Here is a 26105-nt window from a genome sequence, read left to right on the forward strand (position 1 = left end):
TAGTTGAAAAACAATTTGTAACAATTATTAAAAGCAACATATTTTTTATTTATTTTTTATATTAAAAAAATTATATATCTAAAGTATATTTTTTGTCCAATATTCGTACAATTTTCATGATAATGTAATATTAGTAAAATTTCTTTTTGGTCCACAACTTTGCTATACTAAAAATAATTTTCTTTAAATATTATTTATTAATATTTCTTATTAATATTTTTTTTAACAATATGCCAAACTTGGCTAATGCTTAAATTTATTAACACTTTCCCAAGGTAATATAAAAGCTCCAGACATTCAATCAAAATCAGCTTCACGAACTAGAACAGAAGAAGAAGATACAGATTGTATCTTAGACATATAAGTAACTGAGTAAGCGAATACAATACATCTATACATATATGTATATATAATATAGATCTAGATCCATTTCCCCAGATCTAAGAACATCACTTTAACGGACTCAACTCTTTGTAGCACAGTGTAAGAGCAACAGATCCACATGGGGAGGCGCAACTCGAAAGCCAAATGTGTGTAATGAACATGGACAACATGTGTCTGTCGGCCTCTATGTATGTGTGTCTGTGTGGGGGGGTGGGGGCGTATGGGGTGTGGCAGCGACAAAAGACGCTTTTTATGCTCGACGCCCGTTTGCCTAATTAAGCATATCGCAACTGCGGGCCTTTTGGGTGTGGACAGCAATTGATTAGGGCAGGCAGAAGGGGCAGAGGGGACAGAAGGGGCAGAGGGTTGGCAGTCGATAGTTGGTAGCCACTAGCTGCAGTAGCTAGTGTGGAAGGGCATGTGGCATGTGGTATGCCACATAATGGAGCACCTGCACGCTGCAACGAAATTGTGGATCGTAGGTCAACATCTGGAGATCGGGACAAGAAGAAATTGTTGGGAGTTTATAACTGGAACGCTGCACAAATAAACAACAGACGTTGCACATCAAAATGCAGCTGCAACTGCAACAACAACAACAACAACAACAACATGCAGCATGCAACATTTATAGGCATGTATGTATACGTGAAGCTGGGTGCATGAAACGCATGAGGAATCGCGACGGCATCGCGAACGCTTGATCTTTGAACTAAATTAATTAAGCACAATGAACGCAATTGTTGTTGTTGCTATTGGCAGCAGCATCAGCAGCGGCAGCAGCAACAGCAACAGCAACAGCAGCAGCAGCGACAGCGGCAGAGGCAGCAGCGACAGCAACCCTCAGCTAAATGTATCCAACAGATACAGCAACAGCAAAAGAGTTGCTTCTATGCCCTTACTAAAGGGGTAGTATGAATGCTATAGAAACTATGTAACACTTTTTTTTAAGTTTTTACATTTATTTTATTATTTTTACTTCAATAAATATATGAATAAAATATTTTTAAAATGTTGCTATTGCTAAAATTTGCTGAGCTTCACTTTAAGCTCAATAATATCTAAAATCAATACAATGATATAGGGGACATATAACTATAGTTATGAACTGGTAACTAGGAGCTACAAGGCTGAGGCTTCGACTTCTGACACGCATCTCTTAGTGTAACTCAACAGCTTCAGGCGCAAAAACATTCGAGTGCCCATATAAGACTATTTCAAAGACTTTAAGGCATTTTACATACATCTATAAACAATATAGAACAGCTCTACAGTTCGAGCATAGCTGTTTGCCTTGCTGTCCGTACATTAGTTCCGCCGTCAGTCCGTTTGCTCATTCGTTCTTTTGCTCGTTTAGTCATCCGTCCGTCCGGCTGTTCGTTTATTTGTCTATCCGTCTGTCTAAATTTTTCCGTAGTCCGACTGTTTTAGCGACCGTCCGATCGTCCATCCATCTTGGAATATCTTGGAATATCAATATGTGTCCATTAATGAGTTTGGACCAGGTCCACAGGTAAGCCTATAAATAATATGATCCAGCACGCCTCATCCACTATGAGGTTAATAAATACGGTATTTTGTATATAATTTTTTAATTTTGTATTTTATCAATTATTTTATTAACAATTATAGCTCTACTAATATTAAAAACTTAAAATTTTGTTTAACATTCGATGTTACATACACATAACCTTACAATTTTATATTCATCTAATCGAAATGCACAAGAAGACCTACTTATATAACTACAAAAAAAAATTATTCACGCTGCATAATTTTGATGTGATGTATAATTTGTAGAGATTTACGAATACATATATACATAGATATATGTATTTAAGAAGTCGAAAACATGTATAGCCGAATTTGAGCACTTGAGTTCGAGTTGGAGTTTGAGTTGGAGTTCGAGTTGGGAAAGTGTGAGTTTCGTTTTAGCTAATCCAGAATATTTGGGCTACAATTGAGGTAAATGGGGTAAATGTAAATGTGAGTTATTTATATAATATATATAGTAATATACCTATTCATATAATACTATATATATTAACACTATATTTTGGATATGCCGAAGATATGGGTTAGGTTAGTTGCTGTAGTTGTTGAGTGGGGTTTGAGTGTGTTCAGCCTAATCAGTAACCGAAGACCTTTCAACATATCCAACATGTGTGTGCATGTGCGTTATTGTACCTTATATTATTGTTAGTCTTATTTGAGAGTTTTCGATAGATTTGCATTTGCCCCTAATTGAGCCGAAATATTCTAAATTATATATATATACATAAACATACTTGTAGATGTACATATATGTTCAGAGAGTATGTATCGATCCATGAATATATAGTTATATGTATATATATATATATATCTAACGACCACAGTTGCGCAGCTGCTGTTGTTGTTTTTGTTGTTGTTGTTGTTGATAGTGTATGTTTTCTTCGTTGTAATTCGCTCAGCATTCGATCTGTTCGATATGTGTATACTCTGTATTCTGAATTTGTATTATGTCCTCTGCATTGCCATCATCTGAGTCTTCATCTTTCAACTTCGATTTTGTTTTCATATATTTCACCTTTCATCATCATGTCAAAGTCCATCCTTCCCAGAGTTGGAGTCTTACATCTGTTGTTTGTTTCTCTGCTACTTACATATCGTTTATTTTTGTGGTTTAGTGTTCTTCTTTCTTTTGTTCGTCATAGTAAGTATCTAGGGGGTATATCAGAGTGTGTATCCCAGTTGTTATATATGAAGTTAAGTCCAATATTACAATTGCTTCAGTAATCGCTTTTAGAAGGAGGTCTTTAACGGTCCTCAAATGGGTTATTGGCAGACTAAATAGAGGAGGGAGAGAGAGAAAGACAAAGAGAGAGAAAAGAGAGGAGAAAGAGAGAAAAGAAAGAGAGTGGAAAAACAGAGGAGGGAGATAGAGGAGAGTAGGCAGAGAGGAGAGAGAGAGAGAGGGGGGAAAGAGAGACAGAGGTGAGTAGAGGTAGGAGAGGGGAAAACGAGGAGAGTGAGATAAAGGAGAGAGACAGAGAGGAGATAGAGAACAAGTAAGAAAGCTCTAGTCGAGACTGCTCGACTACGAGATCCCCTGAACCCTTGGAGCAATAGATATTTCAATAATTTTTCGCGTCTTTCAGCTTACACAAGAAACACGCACACACACAGGCACGTACGCACACACAGGCATACATACACACACATACATACACACACACACATACACACACACACACACGCATACATACACAAACAAATACACACACACATACACATACACACACACACATACACAAACACATACACACACATACACACACAAGCACCCACGCATAAACACGCATGGGCTGCAGTGTGCGCTTACTATGAGAACTTAATTGTTTAATAACTTTTTTTATGGACGTACGATCTTCATGAAACTTTCAGATTATGAGTATAACATGGATATGCATGTAATTGCTAAAGCACAAGTCTCTAGTATTTGAAATACGCTTTTTACAAAAGTGAGGGTGAGGGGGTGAATTTAAGGGTGGGGGGTAAATTTTAACAAAAACCGAAATTGTATAAATTGCATATAAGTATACATTAAAAATTTGGAGACTCTAGCAATAAAGGTGTAGAAGATATAATTTTATAACTGGTTTTCGATAAGGTTTTTTATCGATAAAAAAAGATCGGGATGAGTTATCGAATTTTAATGATAAACTTGATATGCGCGCTGTAATTACGGACATTTTAAAAAAAATTTGAAGTCTCTAGCTCTTATATCTTCTGAAATCGACGCGTTCATACATACGGACAGACGGACAGACGGACAGACAGACGGACAGGGCCAAATCAACTCAGCTCGTCACCCTGATCAAGAATATATATACTTTGTGGGGTCTGCCACGCCTCCTTCTGCCTGTTACATACATTTCAACAAAACCATTATACCCTGATTTCCCATTGAAAATGGGTTCAGGGTATAACAAGTAAGAAAGCTCTAGTCGAGACTGCTCGACTACGAGATCCCCTGAACCCTTGGAGCAATAGATATTTCAATAATTTTTCGCGTCTTTCAGCTTACACAAGAAACACGCACACACACACACACAGGCACGTACGCACACACAGGCATACATACACACACACGCATACAGACACAGACACACACGCATACATACACAAACGCATACACACACACATACACACACACATACACAAACACATATACACACATACACAAACACATACACACACAAGCACCCACGCATAAACACGCATGGGCTGCAGTGTGCGCTTACTATGAGAACTTAATTGTTTAATAACTTTTTTTATGGACGTACGATCTTCATGAAACTTTCAGATTATGATTATAACATGGATATGCATGTAATTGCCAAAGCACAAGTCTCTAGTATTTGAAATACGCTTTTTACAAAAGTGAGGGTGAGGGGGTGAATTTAAGGGTGGGGGGTAAATTTTAACAAAAACCGAAATTGTATAAATTGCATATAAGCATACATTAAAAATTTGGAGACTCTAGCAATCAAGGTGTAGAAGATATAATTTTATAACTGGTTTTCGATAAGGTTTTTTATCGATAAAAAAAGATCGGGATGAGTTATCGAATTTTAATGATAAACTTGATATGCGCGCTGTAATTACGGACAATTTAAAAAAAATTTGAAGTCTCTAGCTCTTATATCTTCGGAAATCGACGCGTTCATACATACGGACAGACGGACAGACGGACAGACGGACAGACGGACAGACGGACAGACAGACGGACAGGGCCAAATCAACTCAGCTCGTCACCCTGATCAAGAATATATATACTTTGTGGGGTCTGCCACGCCTCCTTCTCCCTGTTACATACATTTCAACAAAACCATTATACCCTGATTTCCCATTGAAAATGGGTTCAGGGTATAAAAAGGAGTGAGAGAGGAGAGAAAGGTATAAGAGAAAGATAGAGGGAGGAGTCACAAAGAAGGAGCCCAAGAGGGAGATAGAAAGAGAAAGAGTAAACAATATTAAGAGAAAGAGTAAACAATATTAAGCGAAAGAGAGAGAGAGATAAAATGCTGGGAAAGAGATAGAGAGATATATAAAGGATAGGGAGAAATTGAGAGAAAGAGCAAGAAATTGACAGACACAGAAAGTAGTGAAGGGCAGAGAGAGTTCTATAGAGAAGGCGAATGAGGGCTTATAAATATATTACAATTTATATGAATGTATGTGATTCAGTAAATAAAGAAGATATTATGTACATAGAAAAGTATAAAATATTAAAGAAAATCCCTCTCATACAAATCTATATCTAAAATATTAGCTAATCTCGAAGCAAGGAGAAAGACAAGAGTATATTTATACACTCAATTGAATATTGGAGGGAAGGAAAGGGAAGTATTTGTAGCAAGTGTAGAATCTATTATATAGATAGAGAGATGTAGCCACAGCTAATTAATGAAGCAATTGCTAGATAGGCAAATCGAATCGTATAAAATATAGTTACTGATATGGTAGGTGCGCTCCACTTGATTAGGATGAGCGCCAGCTGTTGCTGTTGGCCCCATCAAACTCCCAGGATGTCTGCTGTTGTATCGATGTTTGTGAATTGGATGGTTGCGGTTCCTGGTAATAGTTCTGGGGCCAGACGGCCGGCATATTGACCGGCACACTATAGTATTGATAGACCGGCTGGTACTGGACACCGCCCGGTGCCTGCTGATAGAGGGTCGGCACTGGGGCGCCCGTATAGTCGGTAACCGATCCGGCCGGGCCATAGCTGGCCGCGGCATACTGATCGATGGGAATTGTGTTCATCGACTGATGCTGCTGCTGATGCTGTTGATGCTGCTGATGGTGATGCGGCGGCGGCGGTTGGGTGGTGAAATAAACAGTGCCGTTAGTCTCGATGATCGGCTGGAATTTGGGACGGATCTGTTGCTTCTTGAATGCGGGCGCAATGTTCAGGCGACGATTGCGCAAGATGACACACTTGCCAACGCTCTGGAGGCGCTGGGCCTCCTCCTCGGTCTCGAATGTGACAAAGCCGTAGCCCTTGTTGAAGCCATCCTGGTCGACGATAATCTTGGTGCTACGCACCGACCCATAGGCACTGAATGCAATCATCAGATCCGATTCGGTTGTGTCGCGACTGATGCCGCCAACAAATACACGATTCGGAATCATTGTGCCATAGATCGGCTCTGCCGGCGGGGCCTCCATGGCGACAGTTGGCATGGGGACGGTGCCCGTTGCTGGGCCACTGGCCGGGACCATAGACATTTTGGTTCCAGGTGGGGACTGTTGCAATTGAGTGGATGCCATTTTGATCCGGTGATAGCTTAATCCAAAAGGTCGATGCTTGAGGCTGCATTAACATATATATATATATACATATATATATATACATATATAGGATAGTAATGGATACCGGATACTGGATTGTGTGTTTCACGCTCGCCTTGTTTAGTACTCTTACCGTTATAATCAACAAGATCCTCGATTAGACTATATATAATATTCAGTATAGACCGCTTGATTCGTAATCGCGCGAGTCGAGGAATTCAGGCACAATGACCAGCCGGGGGAGAAGGAGAGATATGGGCTTCAAGTAAGAGGATGAAAGAGGGCGGAAAACAACGTGCGTGCTTTGCTTTGCCGTTGCGTCTAATTCCAACTCCTCGCGTCGTACTGCTCTCGATAACTTCGTAGTGGGGCCTTTAACCTTCTTCTACTTATAACAACGTATAGTTTTGGTAACTATTGTTCAAACGAGTTTCAAAAAATCGAGAATTTCAAAAAAAATCGAGAATTTCCAAAATACCTCATTTGTTAAAATACAAATTTGAAATGAATTCATAACAGCTGACCTTAAAGGAAATGCGACAATGTTATACATATATTTTGTTTAAATATATAAAAACGTTCGTTTGACATTTGACGTTTAAATGTCTTGCCAAATCGAGAAAGGCGAAAGCGAAAGTCAATACTAATATTATATTTATATCGATTGGAAGAGTATATTTAATATACCTTTAAGTGTGACTAATTCTATATTTAAATTAAAAGTCAATATCTATAACATCGATAACAACAAAGATGGCGACAGCGAGAGATAAATATCGATAACATTTTCTATGGCTCTATTAGTTATTTTAAACCCGTTGCCAAAGTAATTGAAATGTAGATCGATAATGCTATTGATAATCGTTAATGGTCTAATGGAGCTCTGTAGCACCATCGATAACTGTTCAGGAGTCCAATACAATACATTTCAATCAATAGTCCTATCGATACAGAATAAATGCTCGTCTAATTAATAGAAATGTAAGTCGATAGATCTATAAATATTTCATAATATGATATCGATAACTATTAAATTGATAACATTGTCGATAACTTATACATACTTGTGATTTTTACTAAAATACGTAACGATGCACCAATCGATTTATAACAATTATACATGCGTATTCAATTGATATCGAGATCGATATACATTTGACTATCGATCTAGCTTTTTAATAACCTCTTTACAGTCATCGACAATGCTACCTTTGCCATTACGCAAAGAGCATCCCTCATTCGATACAGCTAAGCTATCAAAATCCCATGAAATATAATATACTATATATATATATATATATATATATATATATATATAAATTTTTTTTTCATTTCGCTTTCAATTTCCGCTTCTCGTGCGGGTCAGAAAGGGTGTCTCGGGGACCCAGTTAATTCGTCTGTAATAAGTTTGCTGCGACGCGACGTCGCTGTCGCTGCAAGAGTCCAATAAGAATGTCGCTTGCCATATGATGATGATTATGGTTATTGTGCTGCGTCTCGCCTCTTATTTTCGTTTGCTCTTAATGAAGTTTATTAAGCGCAGCAACAGCAGCCGAAAGAGATCCACAGCCAGCGATATATGGCAGTTGAACGATGTCTGATTGGATTTGTCGGCTGTGCGTCTGTGCGTGTGCAAGCGAGAGAGCAACACAAATGAAGCGAGGAGAGCATCGCGACTAAAGAGAGTCGATGACTCATTATGAATTGTGAAGCAAACAAATGTCTGATAAGAAACTACGATAAAGTTATGGATAGATAGATAGATGGATGGTTCTTCCCTAGTTCAAGTCGTATCTTTGAATCATATTATATAATTAAATTATTATATTCAAATTTATGTATAAACCAGAGGAAGTCATAGCGTCATGGATTATGATTATAAATAGCGTATATATATGTATATATGATGATGATTTAATTGAAGTTAAGCTTATATCATATTTTATAAATAATACTGACGCCATTTCTTACTGTGATATTTTTATAATAATAAAAAAATTAAATTAAATAAAAAAAAATCGCAATATTTTCGGATCAGTATAAAAATACTCCTCTGCTATAGAGTGTATAGGTTCAGATGCCCATATGCAGCTCTTTCGCCATGTTACAAGAGGCTTTGAGGCACACACACACACACCCGTACACACTCACACACATACATATGTATATTAATAGTTATGCATGTGTAATGGCAACTCAAGTGTCAATCAAGCAGCTACTTGTGTTGCATTAACAAAGAAAATAAATTAATACAACAACAACAACAACAAGGCAGAAGAAGTAGAAGCAGAAGAAGCAGAGAAATTTCCATGGCAGCTAAAAGTGTCAAACAAATCAGAGCGAGAAAATGAACGGCATAAATAAAGCCAATTGGAAATGGAAGTAATGCATAATGCATATGTATAAGTAAATATATGTGTATGTGTATGTATGTGTGTGTCTGGTTGTAACTGTGCCAGCGCTCGCTTGCAGCAAACTATGCAAACTGATGACAAAATTGTTTTACGCGCGCGACTCTTCAAATTGCATTAAAGTTGACAGCGACGTCGACTGCGGCAGCGACGCGTCGCCTGATAAAGCAACTGCTGCGTGCTGTTTAGATTTGCAATGCACTCTATCTCTGTGTGCGTGTGTGTGTGTGTGTGTACTTTATATGCAATTGCCGCACTGCAGCAAGCATAGCGTGCATCAGGTTGCGCCTCTTGACTTGCCACTGCGATAGTTTTCGCTTGCGGGCGACAAAAAACGCGCGCAAAACGCGTGCGCAGCACGTCGACAGCCAAACGCGATTAGTCACACAGCTGTCCCAAAAGCCCCAAAGTCAGCTAACCAAAGAGCAGCACACACACACACACATAGAGAGACACACACACATAGACTCAACACTTGCTGCAATACGCAGCAAAGCAAAACACGCAATGCACAACATGCGCAATGCATTTTCTTCATGTTGCATCAGTGCCCCCAGACCCCCAGCACAACCACACCCCCCACCCTCTTCCCCCCTCAAATGTGGTTGGTTTGGGGGCGGCACAATGCAAGCCACTGTGTGCGGTTGGGCGCCTCTTTGCAATCAATTTGATTTAAATGTTGTTTTTTTTTTTTTTCTTTTTTTTTTCATTTTACATTTTACTTTCAGCTGTTGCTTTTGGCTTTGCTTTTGCCACTATTACACATTTCCGAAATATTCTGTTAATTTATTTGATTTAATTGCACGCGAACATCATTTATGACATTACATATTACAACACTCATTTGCAGTGTTGACAACGGCCGTTTACATAAGAATAAGCCAGGCCAACTTGGGCCAGCGAGTGAAATGCAGTTTTCCGCATGTGAATGACAATGCTTGTGTGTGTATGTGTGTGTGTATGTAGGCTTAAGAAGGATGACACTGTTGATGATGTTCAGTATAATGATGATAAAGATTAGTGATGGCACGATTAACCATGCGATACATAATAATCGATTATTTTGTTTCCATAGGATTGAAGATCAAGATCAATATCAAGAATAGAGCTATGATTATAGGGTTGAGAACGATAGCAATAATAATGTTCTGTATAATGTGGATAATGAAAGAAAGGCTATTGTTATGATTATAAGAATGATTACGATCATGATTATAATTATGTTTATGAATATAATTATAATGATTAATATGATAATAATTATGGGTATGACAATAGTCATACTTATTATTAATGATTATGCTAATGAATTATCATAATAATGCTAATGAAAATAAGAATTGGAATAAGAATGAAAATAATTATTATAATGAAATTCACATTACTAATGCAAATATTAAAGTTATACTAATGCTGATAATAATGCTATTGCTAATTTAAGTGATTATACTAATTCTAAACTCATGCTTATTTCAATATGAGTGTTTAACGTTATAAAATAATAATATTTATAATAATATAAAGTCATAATCATAGTCACAAGATAAGTACTAAGAAAAATTTTTAAAATAGTCAAAAAAAGTTTGTTGAATCTAAACTATTGGGGATATTGAAAAAATTTAAGCGCAAGTTGTTAGTGTGATGTTTAAAACAATACAAAATCAATTCATATATTTTTAAAATATTTTTTTAACATTTAAAATTGCTTAAAAACTAAAAAAATGAATTTTTAATGAATTTCTTTTAACCTGTGACAGATCCATTGAGATCGTTTGGAAAACACTTCATTTTTGAAGAAGAATAGGTCGCATAAGCACGGAAACGTGTTTCGGTTTCACTTTCTCTCAACGGCTATGCAAATTTGTCGAGCCCAATAACACGATAGCACGACTTATAGAGAGACAATCAAAACGACTCGGAAAAGGCATGCAGTGAAATTTTCAACGGCCCTCGATTATGCTCGACTAATGTCATTATCATCAACATCAACATCATCATTATCATTGTTAACAACAATTCCAAGTTCAAGAATTCGCAGGCTAAAAACCTTTTCTTTGCGCTTGAATAAGGCGAATTAAATGCGTGAGAAAACAATTTTTTTCTCATTTATGTAGGGTAACCAAAGAATGACAGAACAGTTATAGGTATATCAGTTAAGAGCAGCATAAGGAAATTATTATTCAGGCTATGTATATATATTATATTGCAATGTTTCTATTTATATATTATTTCCTAGAAATTATTATAAACCAACCGCAAAATGCTGAATAAATTGACTTAAATTTCTTATATGATTGCTAACCACAATTAAGGTTAGTGAATTTATTTATACTATAAAGTTTATAGTATTCAATGGTCAGTAAATATAAATATATAGAAGTCATGCCCTAAACTTTTTGTATATTTATAAAGCAACAAAAGAATAAATAAATAAATATGCTTCATTCTATTATGGGATTCTTAATAAACGAATCAACGCTAGTCAAAGAATTTGCTGTAGAGAGATTTCTAGATTTATATAAAGAAATGGTCGATCATAAAAGATTCTCATTAGTATAGGGTGCGTAATACAGATCTATAATACCATAATCTATGATATTATATTCGAGAAAATCAGAATAAAATCATTATACCCACAATTTGCATATTCAGTGGGTTCCATGGGCATGGTTGAGGGTGGTGGGACTATATGATGGTGGATAATATATGGTATCATCTATTTATCTTCCACTTACCGTATTACGCCTGAAGTCGTACATGGAACTGACTCCCATATTGAGGTCCATTGGTTTGTTAATATTCTGGCAATCGCTGAATATATCGGGTGTTGTTCCGATTCGGATGATGGGCAGGACGGGATTGTAGTTATTGTTGTTGGTGTTGTTGTTGTTGTTGGTGTTTTGGCTACTGGTGCTCAGGTTGCTGTTGCTGTTGCTCTTGTGTTTGTTAACGGTTTGCTGTTGTTGTTGCTGATGGTTGCTCTTGCTGTTCGCGGTAAACACCTGCGAAATGCTGCGAAGAAAGGCGCGATAATCTCTCCTGTGCTCGATATCACCAGCCATGACTAGTCCCAGTGTCTTTGGTCCTGCACTCATAGCAGAACTTTGATACGTTTTATTATTTTTGCTGCTGCTTCTGCTGCTGCTGCTGCTATTGTGTTGTTTGTTGTTATTGTTGTCATTACTTCATGAAGCTAACACACATATATACATACATATATATAGACACACACACACACACACAGAGAGAGATAGATATACGCGTGAGATTCTCGTTTGCCCGTGATCAGCAGCTGCCAACTGAATATCTTGGCCTTTGTTTTCGGCCGTCAAGCTGCCAACACCAAAGCACAACAGAAACAACAAAAACAACAACAACGTGAGCGACACCTTCAAGACTGCGACTACGACTACGACTGCGGCGACGGCGACTAGACTACGGCGACTGCACCAACGACGACGACGACGACGGCGACGACGGCGAATATAGCTCACAATTCTTATCGGCAAACGGCTGATAAGCTGTACGCAGCTTTAACGGTAGTTTCTGTGGCACTTACAGCAAAATCAATAAAAGAAAAATTAAAAACCATAAAAACAAAAACAAAAAAATAGTAGCTGAAAGATGTAGAAGAAGAAGAGCGCAAGTGCACGCCACCGTAGGCCCAAAGGTGGACGGAATCTGATTCGGACTGCGCGGACTTGTTCCAGACGACCAACTAAAGAGCACAGAACTAGCGACCGCATGGGCGCCAGCCGCAGTCGACGTTGGCAGCGACGGCAGCAGCGGGCACGTCACCGTTGTTGTAATCGTCGTTGTTGTTTGTTTGTTTTTTATTTATTTATTTTTATTTTTGTTGAATTCTTTTTTGTGTTGAATTTTATTTTTTTGTTTTGTTTAGTGTGTGCTTTATACCATTATTGTTGTTGTTGTGGAAGTACTTCTAGGTGACACAGTGGTGCGATATCAATTTGTTTGTCAAGCTGCATCAGCTTTTTAGCTATGACTCAGACTACGCTTATATGAATATATGGATCAGTTTATTAAGTCATATTAGATTAGATTAAGCTGAGTGGATTTTCAACAGCAATTTTGATTTGCTAGATAGGTAAATCGATAAGTCTATAGCACAACGATCAAGGGCGAATCAGCTAATAAATATAACATAATTATTATTATTAATATTTTTTTTAAATTTATATTTCTTTATTGAGAAATAAATATATGTATATATATTTTTAAACACTTTTTATTTGCATAATATTAAAATCCTAAAAAGTTATTATATATATTATTTTTTATTATTTTTTTAAATTTATTTTAATTTATAAAAGCATATATGTATATATCAAATTATTTTTTATTTTAAATTTTTCCTTTTTTTTATTCTATTCTAATTTTATTTATTTATTTTATTTTTTTATTACATCATATTATATTGTATTTGCATTGCATTATATTTTTTATTTTAATTTTTAATTCAGTGTTTTTTATACATTTTTTATGCTTACATCTTTTACTCATTATTTTCATTTTTAGCTTTTTATTCAGAACTTCTCTACAATAAAATCTGAAGAATTTGCTTTTCACATTTTATTATACATTAAAATAGCATTCCGAATATTATATCACCCACACGAACTCAACAAGCACCAATAAACAAAAAAAGAAAAAAACATATGCTTTCTTTATTTATAGAAATTTGCAAATATGTATGTATATTTAAATTGTATTGTCTAGCTATGAAATACCAGTTTCAATTTGGCTTCGATCAGGCCTCGCATTGTTTGATATGCTAAATTCTGCTCCGAACATTAGAAACTCGTTTAACAAAAGGCTAAATGAATAAAGGGAATGAGTTGAAAACGCTTTCGCCGCGATGTGTGTGACAGCGGCGATAGCTTAAAGCTTAACTGATTGAATGCTATACTTAAGCTTTCACCGCAAAATTCTTGTATATTAAATGGCATGTCGACCACTGTGCCGTGGCGCTGTTAATGCTTTTTACACTTTGCTGTTGTTTATCAATGCCTACGGTTATTGCCGTCTCTCGCCGTGTACCCTTACGTCATGTGCGAGTGTGTGTGTGTGTGTGTGTATATCTCTCTCTCACTCACTCTCTGTGTGGGTGAGCATTGTGTGTGTTTGGTTAGATTTAAATTGATGTTGGACACTTGATTTGTTTTTGTGTTAGCCAACCGCATTAGCTTGCAACGCTTACTCATTTGGCACTCAAGATACTAACGGCATGGCCGTTGTTGACGGTTAGCTGCGCGAATTGACAATTGCAATTTCCAATTGCAGTTCACAGTTCACAAATGTCGCGCGCGTCACGTACGCGTTTTAATTAAATGCCACTGAAGTTAGCTCTGCTGGAAATGTTGAAACCGCGCGCTCTGCATCTGAAAACGAAATCAAAGCAGCGACATTAACAGTTAAACAGCGACGCTGGCGGTGGCGGCAACGGTGACGGTGACGATGGGGCCCACTTGGCGGCTTCCCGGTTGACACACGACTAACCGACTAAAGCTAGCCCAAATGGCAGTCGCACGAAATCCAAAATCCAAAATCAAAATGAAAACCAAAACACAAACAATAAGCACAAAATAGATGTAACCAAAGCTAAAGAAACTGACAAACTGAAAAATAAAAGAAAACAAAAACAACAAAAAACGCCGGCAGAGACAGCGGCAGAACGGTCGCACCCCTCATCAAGCGGAGCCCCCGCAAAAACAGACGACGACGACGACCACACGATGACTTTTGAATAATATTTACATTTCGTGTGTGTGCATGCGTGTACGTGTGTGTGTGTGCGTGCTTAACGCAGGCAGCGAGCCGCGCTGTTAACGTGCGCGAAACAAAAGCTACAGCTGCAGCGTCTAAGGCAGCGAAGGCGAAGAGCGAACGAAACAAGGCACAGACACAAAATATAAATGACGAAATTATAGCAACAGCAGCAGCAGCAGCAACAACTACTTAGTGTATAAGTAATGCACATTAAAATGTGTATGGCAGAAGCGCAAAGCGAAAACGACTAGCGAAAAGCAGACTGCGAACAACAACAACAGCAACAGAAGTAAACAGCAGAAGCTAAGAAAAACGCTGGCAAAACGCGCGCGACTTATGCACGTGCTACGCGCAAGCGTATGTGTGTGCGTGTGTAGGCAAGTGGGCATGCGTTTGTCAATAGAGCGCGTTTCAGTGCCAAAAGTACAAAGGAGAGAGTGAGAGAAAGACAGCTTGCTTAGCATTTGAGTTGATTTGTTGCTACTGCAGTGCTAACTGAAATCTTTACTGTAATAAAAAAACAGATATTTTACATTGTATATTATAAATTGTGAATAAATGAATTAAAATATTGAGCAAACTTTTTTTAACTGTAAAATAATTTAAAACAAAAATGTTATTTAACATGTAAATTATATAGATTATATATGTATGTACATATGTATGTATTTATTCAGAAAATATTTAAATATACATACATATGTACATATATACATACATACATATGCATGTACGTACATAAGTAAATTTATTCACTCTCAGCTCTTCTAAAATCAATCTAAGAGCTATTTGATCGTATGACCAGATCCAGTTATATTTACTGTAAAGCGACTCTTAGCTTATATTTCTATATAGTCGTACATATCTGTAGACAATTTATGTACATATGTTTGTGAAACTATGCAAAATTAGGTCAAAGATTGTTTTTAGCACGGAAACCCTTAGGCTTTATTTCAATTATGATCAACTTACATACGAAGCGTTTCTAGGTTTTGTAGTTAGCTCCGATAGGTTCAATCTTTCGGGCACGAGCATCTCGTACTTCTCGCTCCACCGTGCAGTAGAGAGACTCCTTCTCATCTTACCTGTATGTTTTAGTAATCGTCTCGAAACTTGCCAAGCGAATGTATCGATAAATATCGATAAATCTGCCAGCCAAAAATCAAAAGATCAACAATTTTAATAGAATATGAAATATATACATATACATATATCTATATATATTTGCGCATACCACTCATTTGATCTATAATGTAAAAACTATATAGACACATACATATGTAGACAACCAAATGTATATATATATGTATATATACATACACATACAAGTATATATGTATACATACATATATACGTCTCATACATAAACAAACTATGCACAGCGAGTTGGATGGTTAACGATTGAGGATTGCTGGAATCTGAAAGAATTCAATGTATGTATGTATGTATGTATGTATGTTTGCATGTATGTATGTTTGTTTGTATGTATGTTTGTTTGCTTGTTAAGTGAAGCAGGCAACAGCGACTAGGCGGGACTCTCGAGCAGCGTGAGGGATGAGGTGGAGCTGCGGATGCTGCGCAGCTCGCACAGCTCGTCCATGAGGTCGCGAAAGAGCATCGGATTGACATTGACGCTGACCTTCATCAGAAGGAACCAATCGCCGATGGTCAGATCCCTGAAGACGTGCTGCACATGCTGTTTGGTCATATAGCGCAATTGGCTGCGTATCATCAGCTCGCGCAGCGTCCGGCTGAGCATCATGGCCAGGCGACAGAGCAGATTCAGGCCGGACATGAAGGCCATCAGCAGGAACCAGCACCAGAGGCACACGAAGATCTTCTCGTTCAGTATGTTCAGCGGCAGTATGCATAGATTGTCCATGATGCTGGCCGTACCGCTGGCCCCGTATTTCAGCACCTCGCACTTGGCGATCTTGGGGAAGACTCGCGACGAGATGTGATTCCAGCGATCCCAGTCGTACAGCGGTATCGTGGCCAGCGCATGCAGATATTTGCTCCAGAATCCATTGAGGAACACCTCCAGCGCCAGGATGTTGAGTATCTGAAATGGTAGAGCGAAAAGTGGAGTCAACCGCAGCTCGCTCAGATATCATCCCGGCTACTCACGCTGATCACAAAGTTGAGGATCTCGCAGAAGACATACTTGGCCATGTAGCAGTAGTGCATGTCCTCATAGTCGGTGGTAAAGTACTTAACCAGCAGTCGGAGGCGCGTGTTGTACGTCTGCTCCGAGAGCAGCGCCTCGCCCACCTCCGAGCAGAGCTGCTTCAGTCGCTGGCCCTCCCACACCTTCCACAGGCACGAGGGGAAGTAGAAGATGAACGATTGGAACAGCAGCAGGATGATCACCCACTGATAGTAGCGCAAATAGACGCGCTGCGTCTGGCCGCGCACCTCGGGCCCGACGCCCTCGGCTATCGATATCGCCCGCGCGTACTCCTCATTGTAGTCGGCCAGGCGACGCAGGCTGACCCGGCCGCGTCCGGCACGGCTGGTTGGCGGCGTCGGCAGCAGCTGGCGGGGATCGGTGGAGTTGTCCACCTTGATGATGTAGGTGCCCATCGTCCAGCAATAGGACTGCACATAGTTAATGTTCTTCTCCTCGCTGATGCACTGGATCGGATCCCCGAAATACTGACGGGCCGACAGCAGCAGGGAGCACGTCAGCAGGATTACCACCGTGCACTTGGAGTGAATGGTGAAGACGGCATCGTAGATGCGTATCGATTTGAATTGTAAATACTTGGACAGTGGCTTCACAGCCGAATACATTTCCTCCGCCTCAGGAAAGAGTACCTCGACGACTGTGTCCAATTCTCAAACTCCTGCTCAGTCCGTAGGCTGTAGGCTGTGGCGCTGTTGCTGCTGCTGCGTGACTGGCCTCTCCCTCTCTCCCTCTCTCCCTTGCACCAGTGCCCGTGCACCGTGCGCTGCTAATGTTGTCCTCTCACTCGCACTTCAGCTGTGCTGCTGCTTCTTCTTCTGCCTGTGACAGCTCGGCTCGGCTCCTGCTTCTTCTTCTTATTGCTATTCTTCTTCTTCTTCCTCCACTGCGCTGCAAGTTTGAACGGTAAGTTTTTACAGCTCGTGTTTTGTTGTTTTTGTAAATATAGTTTTCCGTCTATTTGTATATGTATTTATTTATTTATTTATTAATTTTTTTTTGTTTTTATTTTTTTATTTTTTTTGTGTTTCTGAGTTCTTGTGACTGTTGCTGTTGTTGCTGTTTAGGGTTCCTGCAGCTGACTTGCAACCGCACACTCACTTGCCGGCCTAAGGGTAGCGACACAAACAAAATGTTGATTGTCGCTCGGCTTTACATATTTGTGTGTGCTGCCCCTCATCATTACGTTTTACATAAAATATACGTTTACGTTTTCACATTTCAATTTAAACACACAATTCTCTAATAAATAAATATAAATAATATGTAAATATGTGTGTGAATATGTCATTTTGTTGCTTCTAATTTTAAATATTTTGTTGCCCCAGCTTCGATAGGCCGCATCGATGCGTATCGATGAACGAAAGCACATTCCACATTTAATCCGTGCATTTTCTCCTGTGGCAGCGCCTGAAGTCGAGCAACAAAAACTGTTGCATACTTTTAGGCGCGACTTGAAAATTCGCCCACAGTTTGACAGCCACTGCGCTGGCCACTTCATTTGAGATAATTGAGATGAATAATAAAACGCAAACGCTTGTTTAATTAATTTATTACATTTATTCTACAAAAAAGTATCAGTGTGTCTGTGTGCGTGTGTGTGTGTGTGTGTACTGCGCCCATAATCAGCCTTAATTAATTGATTCGTTTTGCGTTGAGGCACGTCCTTGGTGGCCAAAAAAAAAAAATATTTAAGAGAGAAAAGAAACCAAAACTTCAATTGCCAATTAGTCCAAGTTCAAGAATCCAATTATTGAAGGTATCTACAATTAGCAGCAACATCATGAAAAGAGAAACAACAACAACAAATATATGTATATATATATATTAAAACATATTAACAAAGCACACGCACAAGCAAACTAATTAGCATAAATCAAATTAATTTATTTGCCTTTGCGGCCCTGGCCAACGAGCGACATCTCGCACCGCTCACAGCCAATAAAACGAAAATAAATAATAATAGTAATAATAATAGAAAAAATATATAGCCAAAATATGTCACTGTGTGAACATATGCCAGCAATAAATGGAGCATTTACCTTTATTTATTTATTTTTATTGCAAATATTTGAAAATTCAATTATTAGCCAGATTGTGGTATTTGTATGGAAATGAGGCTAAAGAGGTTAAGGTTAGGATGTCCCTAGTGGGCTACGAACGGCTGGATAAGGAGGAATGTGATGAGATATGTATGAAATATGGAGACTCTGTCTATCTATCAGAATAATACATTTTCTAAATTGGGTATCGCTAGATTTTATAGTCCTTGAGAAGTACTGCTAAAATCAAGTCGAAATGGGGGATCGATAATAAGCAAATCGGATTTGTTATCGATATGTAATATGTAACGGATATGATTGTGATATAGATACAGAGTTATAGGATAGACAGATGAAAGAGGACACAGACTAGAGGAGAGGCGAGAGAGCATAGAGAGTAGAGGATGATGAATAAAAGATAGAGGAGAGAGAAACGAGGAGAGAAGATGGCAGAGAGAAGATAGATGATAGAGGAGGAGGAGAGGAGAGAGAATAGAGGAGAAGGAGAGACGAGAAGGAATAGAGGAAAAGCGGGAAAAGGGAATAGAGAATATAAGATACAGAAGAGAGGATAAAGGATAGAGATTGATGTGAATAAAAGATAGAGGAGAGAGAAACGAGGAGAGAAGATGGCAGAGAGAACATAGATGATAGAGGAGGAGGAGAGGAGAGAGAATAGAGGAGAAGGAGAGACGAGAAGGAATAGAGGAAAAGCGGGAAAAGGGAATAGAGAATATAAGATACAGAAGAGAGGATAAAGGATAGAGATTGATGTGATTTCATCAGTCATTATTTATATACAGTAAGTAACATTAATATTATTTATATTTTTTTTTATTTATTTTTTTTTTTTCAACTTCAGGCGCTTATAAAACATATAATATTAATGAAAAATAAAAGATCCGAATTTTAATGTTACTCACTGTATATGTATAGATACATATTAGACATATATATATATATATGGTCATATAATAGAATCTCCTGCACTTTCCCCTTTCTTCACACATTCTATACTGTATCTAAATAAAGTAATCATAAAGCTGGGAATTAAGATAAAAATAAAGTTCTCAATTAAAATTCGCAATGACTCAGAAGGAATCTTAAATTGAAATTGCTTTAAAATTAACTCAACAATACAATTTAAAGCCAGAGTTACAGCTCGTAATTGTAATTAGTAACTAAATTAAGTCTCTGCTTTATGATATATTTCACATATCAAATATACGGACTTCCAAGTCATAAAGAAAAGAAAATCGTTAAAAATACATAAAGTCTCGCTAAGCAGTGCGGTATTCCCTGAACTTGACCTCCAATGCCGCTCAATCAGACAAACAGCAACAGCAACAACAACAGCAACAACAACAGCAACAACAACAACAACAACAACAATAAGCAACAGTCAACAGACAAAAGCAACAGCAATAAAATGTTGCTTAAACAAGTCTCGAATCGCAGCTCTGCGCTCGCATGAGATGCTGCCCCAGCTCTCGGCTGCTCATGCGCAGAGCTCCGAATGAATTACACAGCGGACAGATGCGAGCTCGGCTTTTATTTGAATACCCTAGAGCTCGGCTGGAAAAAGGCAACTGAGCATATACTCTGAGCGAACTGATGAGGATCATTTGGGAAACTCTATTGCTGCCCAAATACGGAATACGATGGACTGAATATACATATATATGCCTGGACATGATGAATAACCAAGTGAAGCAGGCTCCGTTCGTTTACCTTTCTGGCTAGCGATCCCTCTGTCCATCGGTCTATCTACGGGTATTTAACAGATGACTAATAAAACTGTTTGTCGTCCACTCGGACTGCCTGTCTGTCCGCTTGTCTATAGATATTTAACAAATAACTGATAAATCTGGCTATCTGTCCGTCCGTCTGTCTATTATTCGGACTATACGTTCGTCCGTCTTTCTGTCAGTCTGACTGTCTATCCGTCCGTTTGCCTACCACTCGGAATGCCTGTCCGTCCGTTTGTTTGTCTATCTCTCGGACGGTCCGCACGTCCGTTTGTCTATAGATATTTAACAGATAACTGATAAATCGGGTTGTCCGTCAGTCTGTCCGTCTTTCTGCCACTCGGACTGTCTGTCCATCCGTTTGCTTACCACTCGGACTCTCTGTGCGTACGTCCGTCTTTTTTCCACTCGGACTGCCTGTCCGTCCGTTTGTCTACAGACAGATAACTGATAAATCTGGCTATCTATCGTCCGTCTGTCTACCTCTCGGACTGTCCGTCCGTCTGCCTGTCTATCACTCTGTCTGTCCGCCCGACTGTCTAGCCGTCTTACCCACAACAATCGTGAACTGTAGTGTGATTATATCAAACTATAATTATGCAAGCACATCTCAAGTATCAAGCTCCCAAAATACCTCATCTAAAAATCAATTTAGCTTGGGATAGCTGCTCCGATTTGCCAGCATTGATGAATTTTTGGGTCTTTTAAGTTATGCTTAGACACTTCTCTTCTAGTTAACTAAGACTCTCATCTACAACTGAACAAAGTAAAATTATCTCAAAATTATTTAATTACTGTTAAATCTTAATGGTTTTAGCTCTAGCCATAATCACGAAGTTGTCGAGTTCCCATAACTTTTATAGACATATGTGACGTCATTTCTAGTTTTATTTGCAACTACAGATTATAAACAGAGCTTAAGGGAATTACTTGCAACTTTAAACTATACCATAACTCTTCTAGATCTGAATTAGATCAATTCTTTATATAGAATCAATTGTAGATCAATTTCTTTATCTAGAAATTGCTTTATATATGGTAAATTGAAATCTTATTCATATCACACTATTATAAAAGGCGCCTCATGTATCAATCATAAGGCATAATATGGAGTTACTTTTTATTCGTTGTGGAAACTTTTCGATTGTCCTCAGTTTTCTTAGCTAAGCCACATCGCATCAGTTTACATAGCATACATATATGATGTATATGTGAATAACATATGTTAACTTACATAACATACATATAATATGACATATATTCAAGGGGTATTTCCATGCCGACTCTACCTCGTTTTTTCCTGACTTCCATTCAAATTGTTCATATTGTTTTAATTTAAATTTTTGTTTGGTTTTTTGGGGCCATTGATCGGCGGCTTTATTAGTATTTCTGGTTGTATTGTAAAACGATTTCGGGCCCCTCATCAAGTCGACCGCGGAAGCGGAGAAGCATAAATAAATATAAGAAGAACAAGCGCTGCCACGCACACGGCATAAGAACTAAGCGAAATACGAGAAAAGAGAAAAATCCCACAAAAAATAAATCTAGAAGAACTCCAATTTGTATCTTTCGGTGTTTTTGGTGCTGTCGTTTGTAAAGTAATTGTGACTTGCGATTTTTAACGATTTACGTGTTGAGTCTGTTCCGCAACGCTGAGCGCAATTATAATTTAGATACTAGAGCGTATAGCCAGAGATACAGATGCACGAAAGCAACAGATGCTGGCCAAGACAAACAGGGCTGAGATATATTCTCTACATGTATCACAGAGAGAGAGAGAGAGAGAGAGAGAGAGAGAGATAGAGAGAGAGGGAAATGGACACAAAAGCAGAGCTAATTGACGATACAGATAAATGGTTTAGGTTTTGCAACAAACACTTTAAAAATAGGACTTTGATCTATTTGCGAGATACTAAAGACTGGTTAAGCTTAGCAGAGAGGAAGAGCAAGAGAGAGGGAGATAAAGAAATATGAACAGAACTAATTGGAGTTAAAGATCTGAATAGGGCTTAGGAAATTTTGTAAATGACGCAAGGGGGAAGAGAGAGGAATAGAGAGTGCATATAGACAGAGCGAGAGGGGACAGAGAGAGAGGGACAGAGAGAGAGACAGAGAGAGAGAGAGGGAGAGGGAGAGGGGCATAGACAGATGTTTTCTCTTTCCTCTCCTTCAACTCTCTTGAGAGAGCACAGGTCAAAGCTAAACATATAAGAATAAATTTGTCTTAGGTATTTTAAAGGGAGGAAGAGGGGGAGGGGGGGAGAAGGGAGACACAGAGAGTGAGCTACGAGAGTAAGATACGATCAGAGCTAAAAATAGATCAAGACGCCTGGCTTAATATATTTGATCACTTGTAAAGAATGTTTTATAATTAAAACTACGCATTAGAGATTGGTCCAGGCTAGTAGAGAGAGAGAGAGAGAGAGAGAGTGTCAGAGATAATTATGAATATATATGCACATACATACATATTCATAATTACATTGCAAAACATTGCCCAAATCCCATTTGGGGCAGCGAACATAGTAATTATTGATATTTAATTAGTAACGCCCATTGGCCGCAGCGTTTTGGCCAAATATGTAAGCCAAACTACCAAATGGAAATTAATGTTTTGCCATTTGTATTTCGTTTTCACTTCAAATTTTTGCATTTAATTTTTTCATTTAAGCGCAAATGTTTTCATTTTAAATAACTATCAGCTAAAGCTCATGTCGAAAGCAATTCAATAAATCGTTTGCTTTATTTTCATTTTTAATTAAAAGTCTGACAAGAGTTTAATAAGTTAATTGGCATTAACTCAAAAACTCGTATTCTACATATATATATATACATATTTTTTGTTCAATTCAACTTTTTTATATTTACAAATATTTACTTTTTTTTTGCCATTTATATTTAAATAACTTTTTATACATTTTTATTTGTTTATATATTTTTAATTTGTAGTATATTGTTTTCTGTTTTAAGTTTTATGCTTGTATTTTGTATATTTAATAAAAAGTTTTTTTTTTTTTTTAAATTTCTTTTTCGACTATTTATAGATCTATCTAGAGTTTCCTATCAAGCACATGTTTGGCATTATTTTCAATTTATACTAATATGTGGGCCTTCAGCTATAACTGTGTCAGCAGACTTTAAAAATGTTGCCATAAAAAAAAATTCCTCTAGGTGCTCATTTAGAATAAGGTAAACAAGTCTTCATCGATATATTTAATATATGTTTGTGAATGCCTCTATAAGGAAATACACCTACGTCAATCTTAGGCATTTCATCGTCACCGTCTCGAACTAGATTCTGATCAGTTTTTAGCCAAATTTGCATACTAGCCCATGATAGTATATATGTACATACATATATGCCACATAAACATCTAGTCTAGTCATAATATACGGAAGAATTCGCACAAACAGCATCCAATAATTGCCGTATGAAGAAGAACTGTATAAAAAAGCTCTTTAGCTGAATCAGGAAAAAGGCAGATCTCGATCATGTGAACTTATGAATATATGAACACATATGATGCTGAGATATACTCACATATGCATATAGCCGCATATGTGGGAAAGTACAGTTCAATTAGCGATCATCTGATAAAAACTTGTGCAGCTGCATAACTAAATTTAAATCGAAGCAAGATTAAAAGCGCATAGGCAAAACGGGCTGAAATCCATAATATATGCAATAAACAATAAATACAATATAACTAATACTATAATACTAATACTGTCTGAAAGGAAACCGCGGAAGAAGCAGAAGCAAAGCAATACGCAAAATATTTCCGGTACAATTTATTGTTTTTTTTTTTTATCCCCCCGTTTGCATTTATCTCAAGTCAAGCCCATCGATCATATTATGTTAATTTAGCCTCTGATAGAAAACAATATAAATCAAATTTGTGTTATTTTTGTCTATATATGTATATATATAGTTTTGTGCGTGTGCGTGTGTGTTTTTTTTTAGCCACCTTGACCGTGTGCCACGGACAAGGCTGCTAATTGGCCACGATCCACAAATTTGTGGTTAACAGCTCGACGTTAATTGCTGCACGGGCTGCGCAGTTTGCACCTGAAACGGAATTCAATGCCACAAATCCTTTGCACACTCACCTTGGTGGCAAAATCATCCTCCGGCTGCTCAGCGGGCGGCGCCATTCTATCACAGCTACGTTGCTTTACGTTACGTTTCGTTGCGTTACGTTGTGTTGCGTTTGTTTCAGTTACAGTTACAGTGGCAGTTACCGTTGCAGTTGCCGTTGCATTTGCTGTATGCTAATTGCAGATAATTATGATTTGCACCAACAGGCCATAAATTGTCATCCTTTGACTTAGAACAGACTAAACGAACGCACAAGAAACGAAAGAAAACAACAACAGAAAACAAAACAAAAAATAAAATAAAATAAAATTCTAAACAAAGATGCAACAACTGTTGTTTACAGAGCTCTTGCACTTGCTTAGCGACAGCTCAATTGACGAACCGTTTCGTCTTGCGTTTAGTTTATAACTGACAACAAAGCCGATCGCTAACAAGTTCAATGCGTTCGCCTTTTCCTCTGCCTCTGCTGCCGTCGCCGTCGCCAACGACTTTGTCTGCTGCTCTCCTCCGTCACTTTCGTCTTTGCCGCTGCTGCCGCTCTTCCTCCTCATCTTCGCCATCATAATCGACGTTCACTTCGCCGTCGCTCTCTTCGTCAAACTCGCCGTGCAGCTTCGGCTTCGGCTTCGGCTTCGGCATCGGCCTCGGCTTCGGCTCTCGCCGTGTCGCGTTCGTTGGAACTGAGGCTTGACTCATTTGTTCTGTTGCCATGGCTTGCGGCTTAGGTGAAACTGGTTCTAGTTCTGTTTAAGTTTTGGATTTTGATTAGGCTCCTCGTTTCAGCGACAGTTTCCAGTTAATGTTAATGTTTTATTTATGTTTATGTCTATAATTATTGTTATTGTTTTTGTTACCTGGCTAACGACATCAATTGAACTTGTTGCTTGAACTTTGTCTGCCCCCAGCCCCAGCCTAGCGCCAAGTTAAGAGAGAGAGAGAGAGAGAGATCATTTGAATGTGCAAATGGCAAATGGCAAAGCCGGCGCTACTGCAACAGCAAACGTATTGACATTGACCACAAGTGCCTAAAGCACGAGTCATGCAACACTTGACTGTATGCGCCTCTCCCTCTCTCTCTCTCTCTCTCTCTCTCTCTCCCTCGGCTAG

General features: G+C 38.3%; 2 protein-coding genes and 1 pseudogene across 4 annotated transcripts; all 3 read right to left on the reverse strand.

The window, feature by feature from the left end:
• Positions 1 to 144: 144 nt before the first annotated feature.
• Positions 145 to 14357, reverse strand: LOC149267954 (uncharacterized). The gene is made up of 3 exons (XM_089475823.1): positions 13646 to 14357; positions 11870 to 12327; positions 145 to 320 (listed from the first exon to the last, which is right to left on the reverse strand). Exons 2-3 carry the CDS (start codon positions 12227 to 12229, stop codon positions 198 to 200), a joined length of 483 nt encoding a protein of 160 aa, XP_089331949.1. The 5' UTR covers positions 12230 to 12327; positions 13646 to 14357; the 3' UTR covers positions 145 to 197.
• On the reverse strand, positions 1972 to 9691 carry LOC108620007 (protein boule pseudogene; annotated as a pseudogene). Its single transcript, XR_016271323.1, has 3 exons — positions 6857 to 9691; positions 5885 to 6745; positions 1972 to 3087 (listed from the first exon to the last, which is right to left on the reverse strand). The product of XR_016271323.1 is annotated as a protein boule pseudogene (transcript).
• Inx5 (Innexin 5) lies at positions 12995 to 25418 on the reverse strand. Of its 2 annotated transcripts, XR_016271322.1 has the most exons (5): positions 25010 to 25418; positions 18211 to 18872; positions 17052 to 18000; positions 14356 to 16986; positions 12995 to 13285 (listed from the first exon to the last, which is right to left on the reverse strand). XR_016271322.1 is itself a non-coding variant. In XM_018016859.2 (3 exons), exons 2-3 carry the CDS (start codon positions 17715 to 17717, stop codon positions 16450 to 16452), a joined length of 1203 nt encoding a protein of 400 aa, XP_017872348.1. In that variant the 5' UTR covers positions 17718 to 18872; positions 25010 to 25418; the 3' UTR covers positions 16102 to 16449. The 2 variants fall into 2 exon arrangements, 1 of the variants encoding a protein (XP_017872348.1); XM_018016859.2 differs by lacking the exon at positions 12995 to 13285 and having other exon boundaries at positions 16102 to 16986; positions 17052 to 18872.
• Between the last annotated feature and the right edge of the window lie 687 nt (positions 25419 to 26105).

The sequence above is a fragment of the Drosophila arizonae genome, chromosome X (assembly GCF_054131065.1).
Source record: "Drosophila arizonae isolate 15081-1271.41 chromosome X, UAZ_ARI_1.0, whole genome shotgun sequence".
NCBI lineage: Eukaryota > Metazoa > Arthropoda > Insecta > Diptera > Drosophilidae > Drosophila > Drosophila arizonae.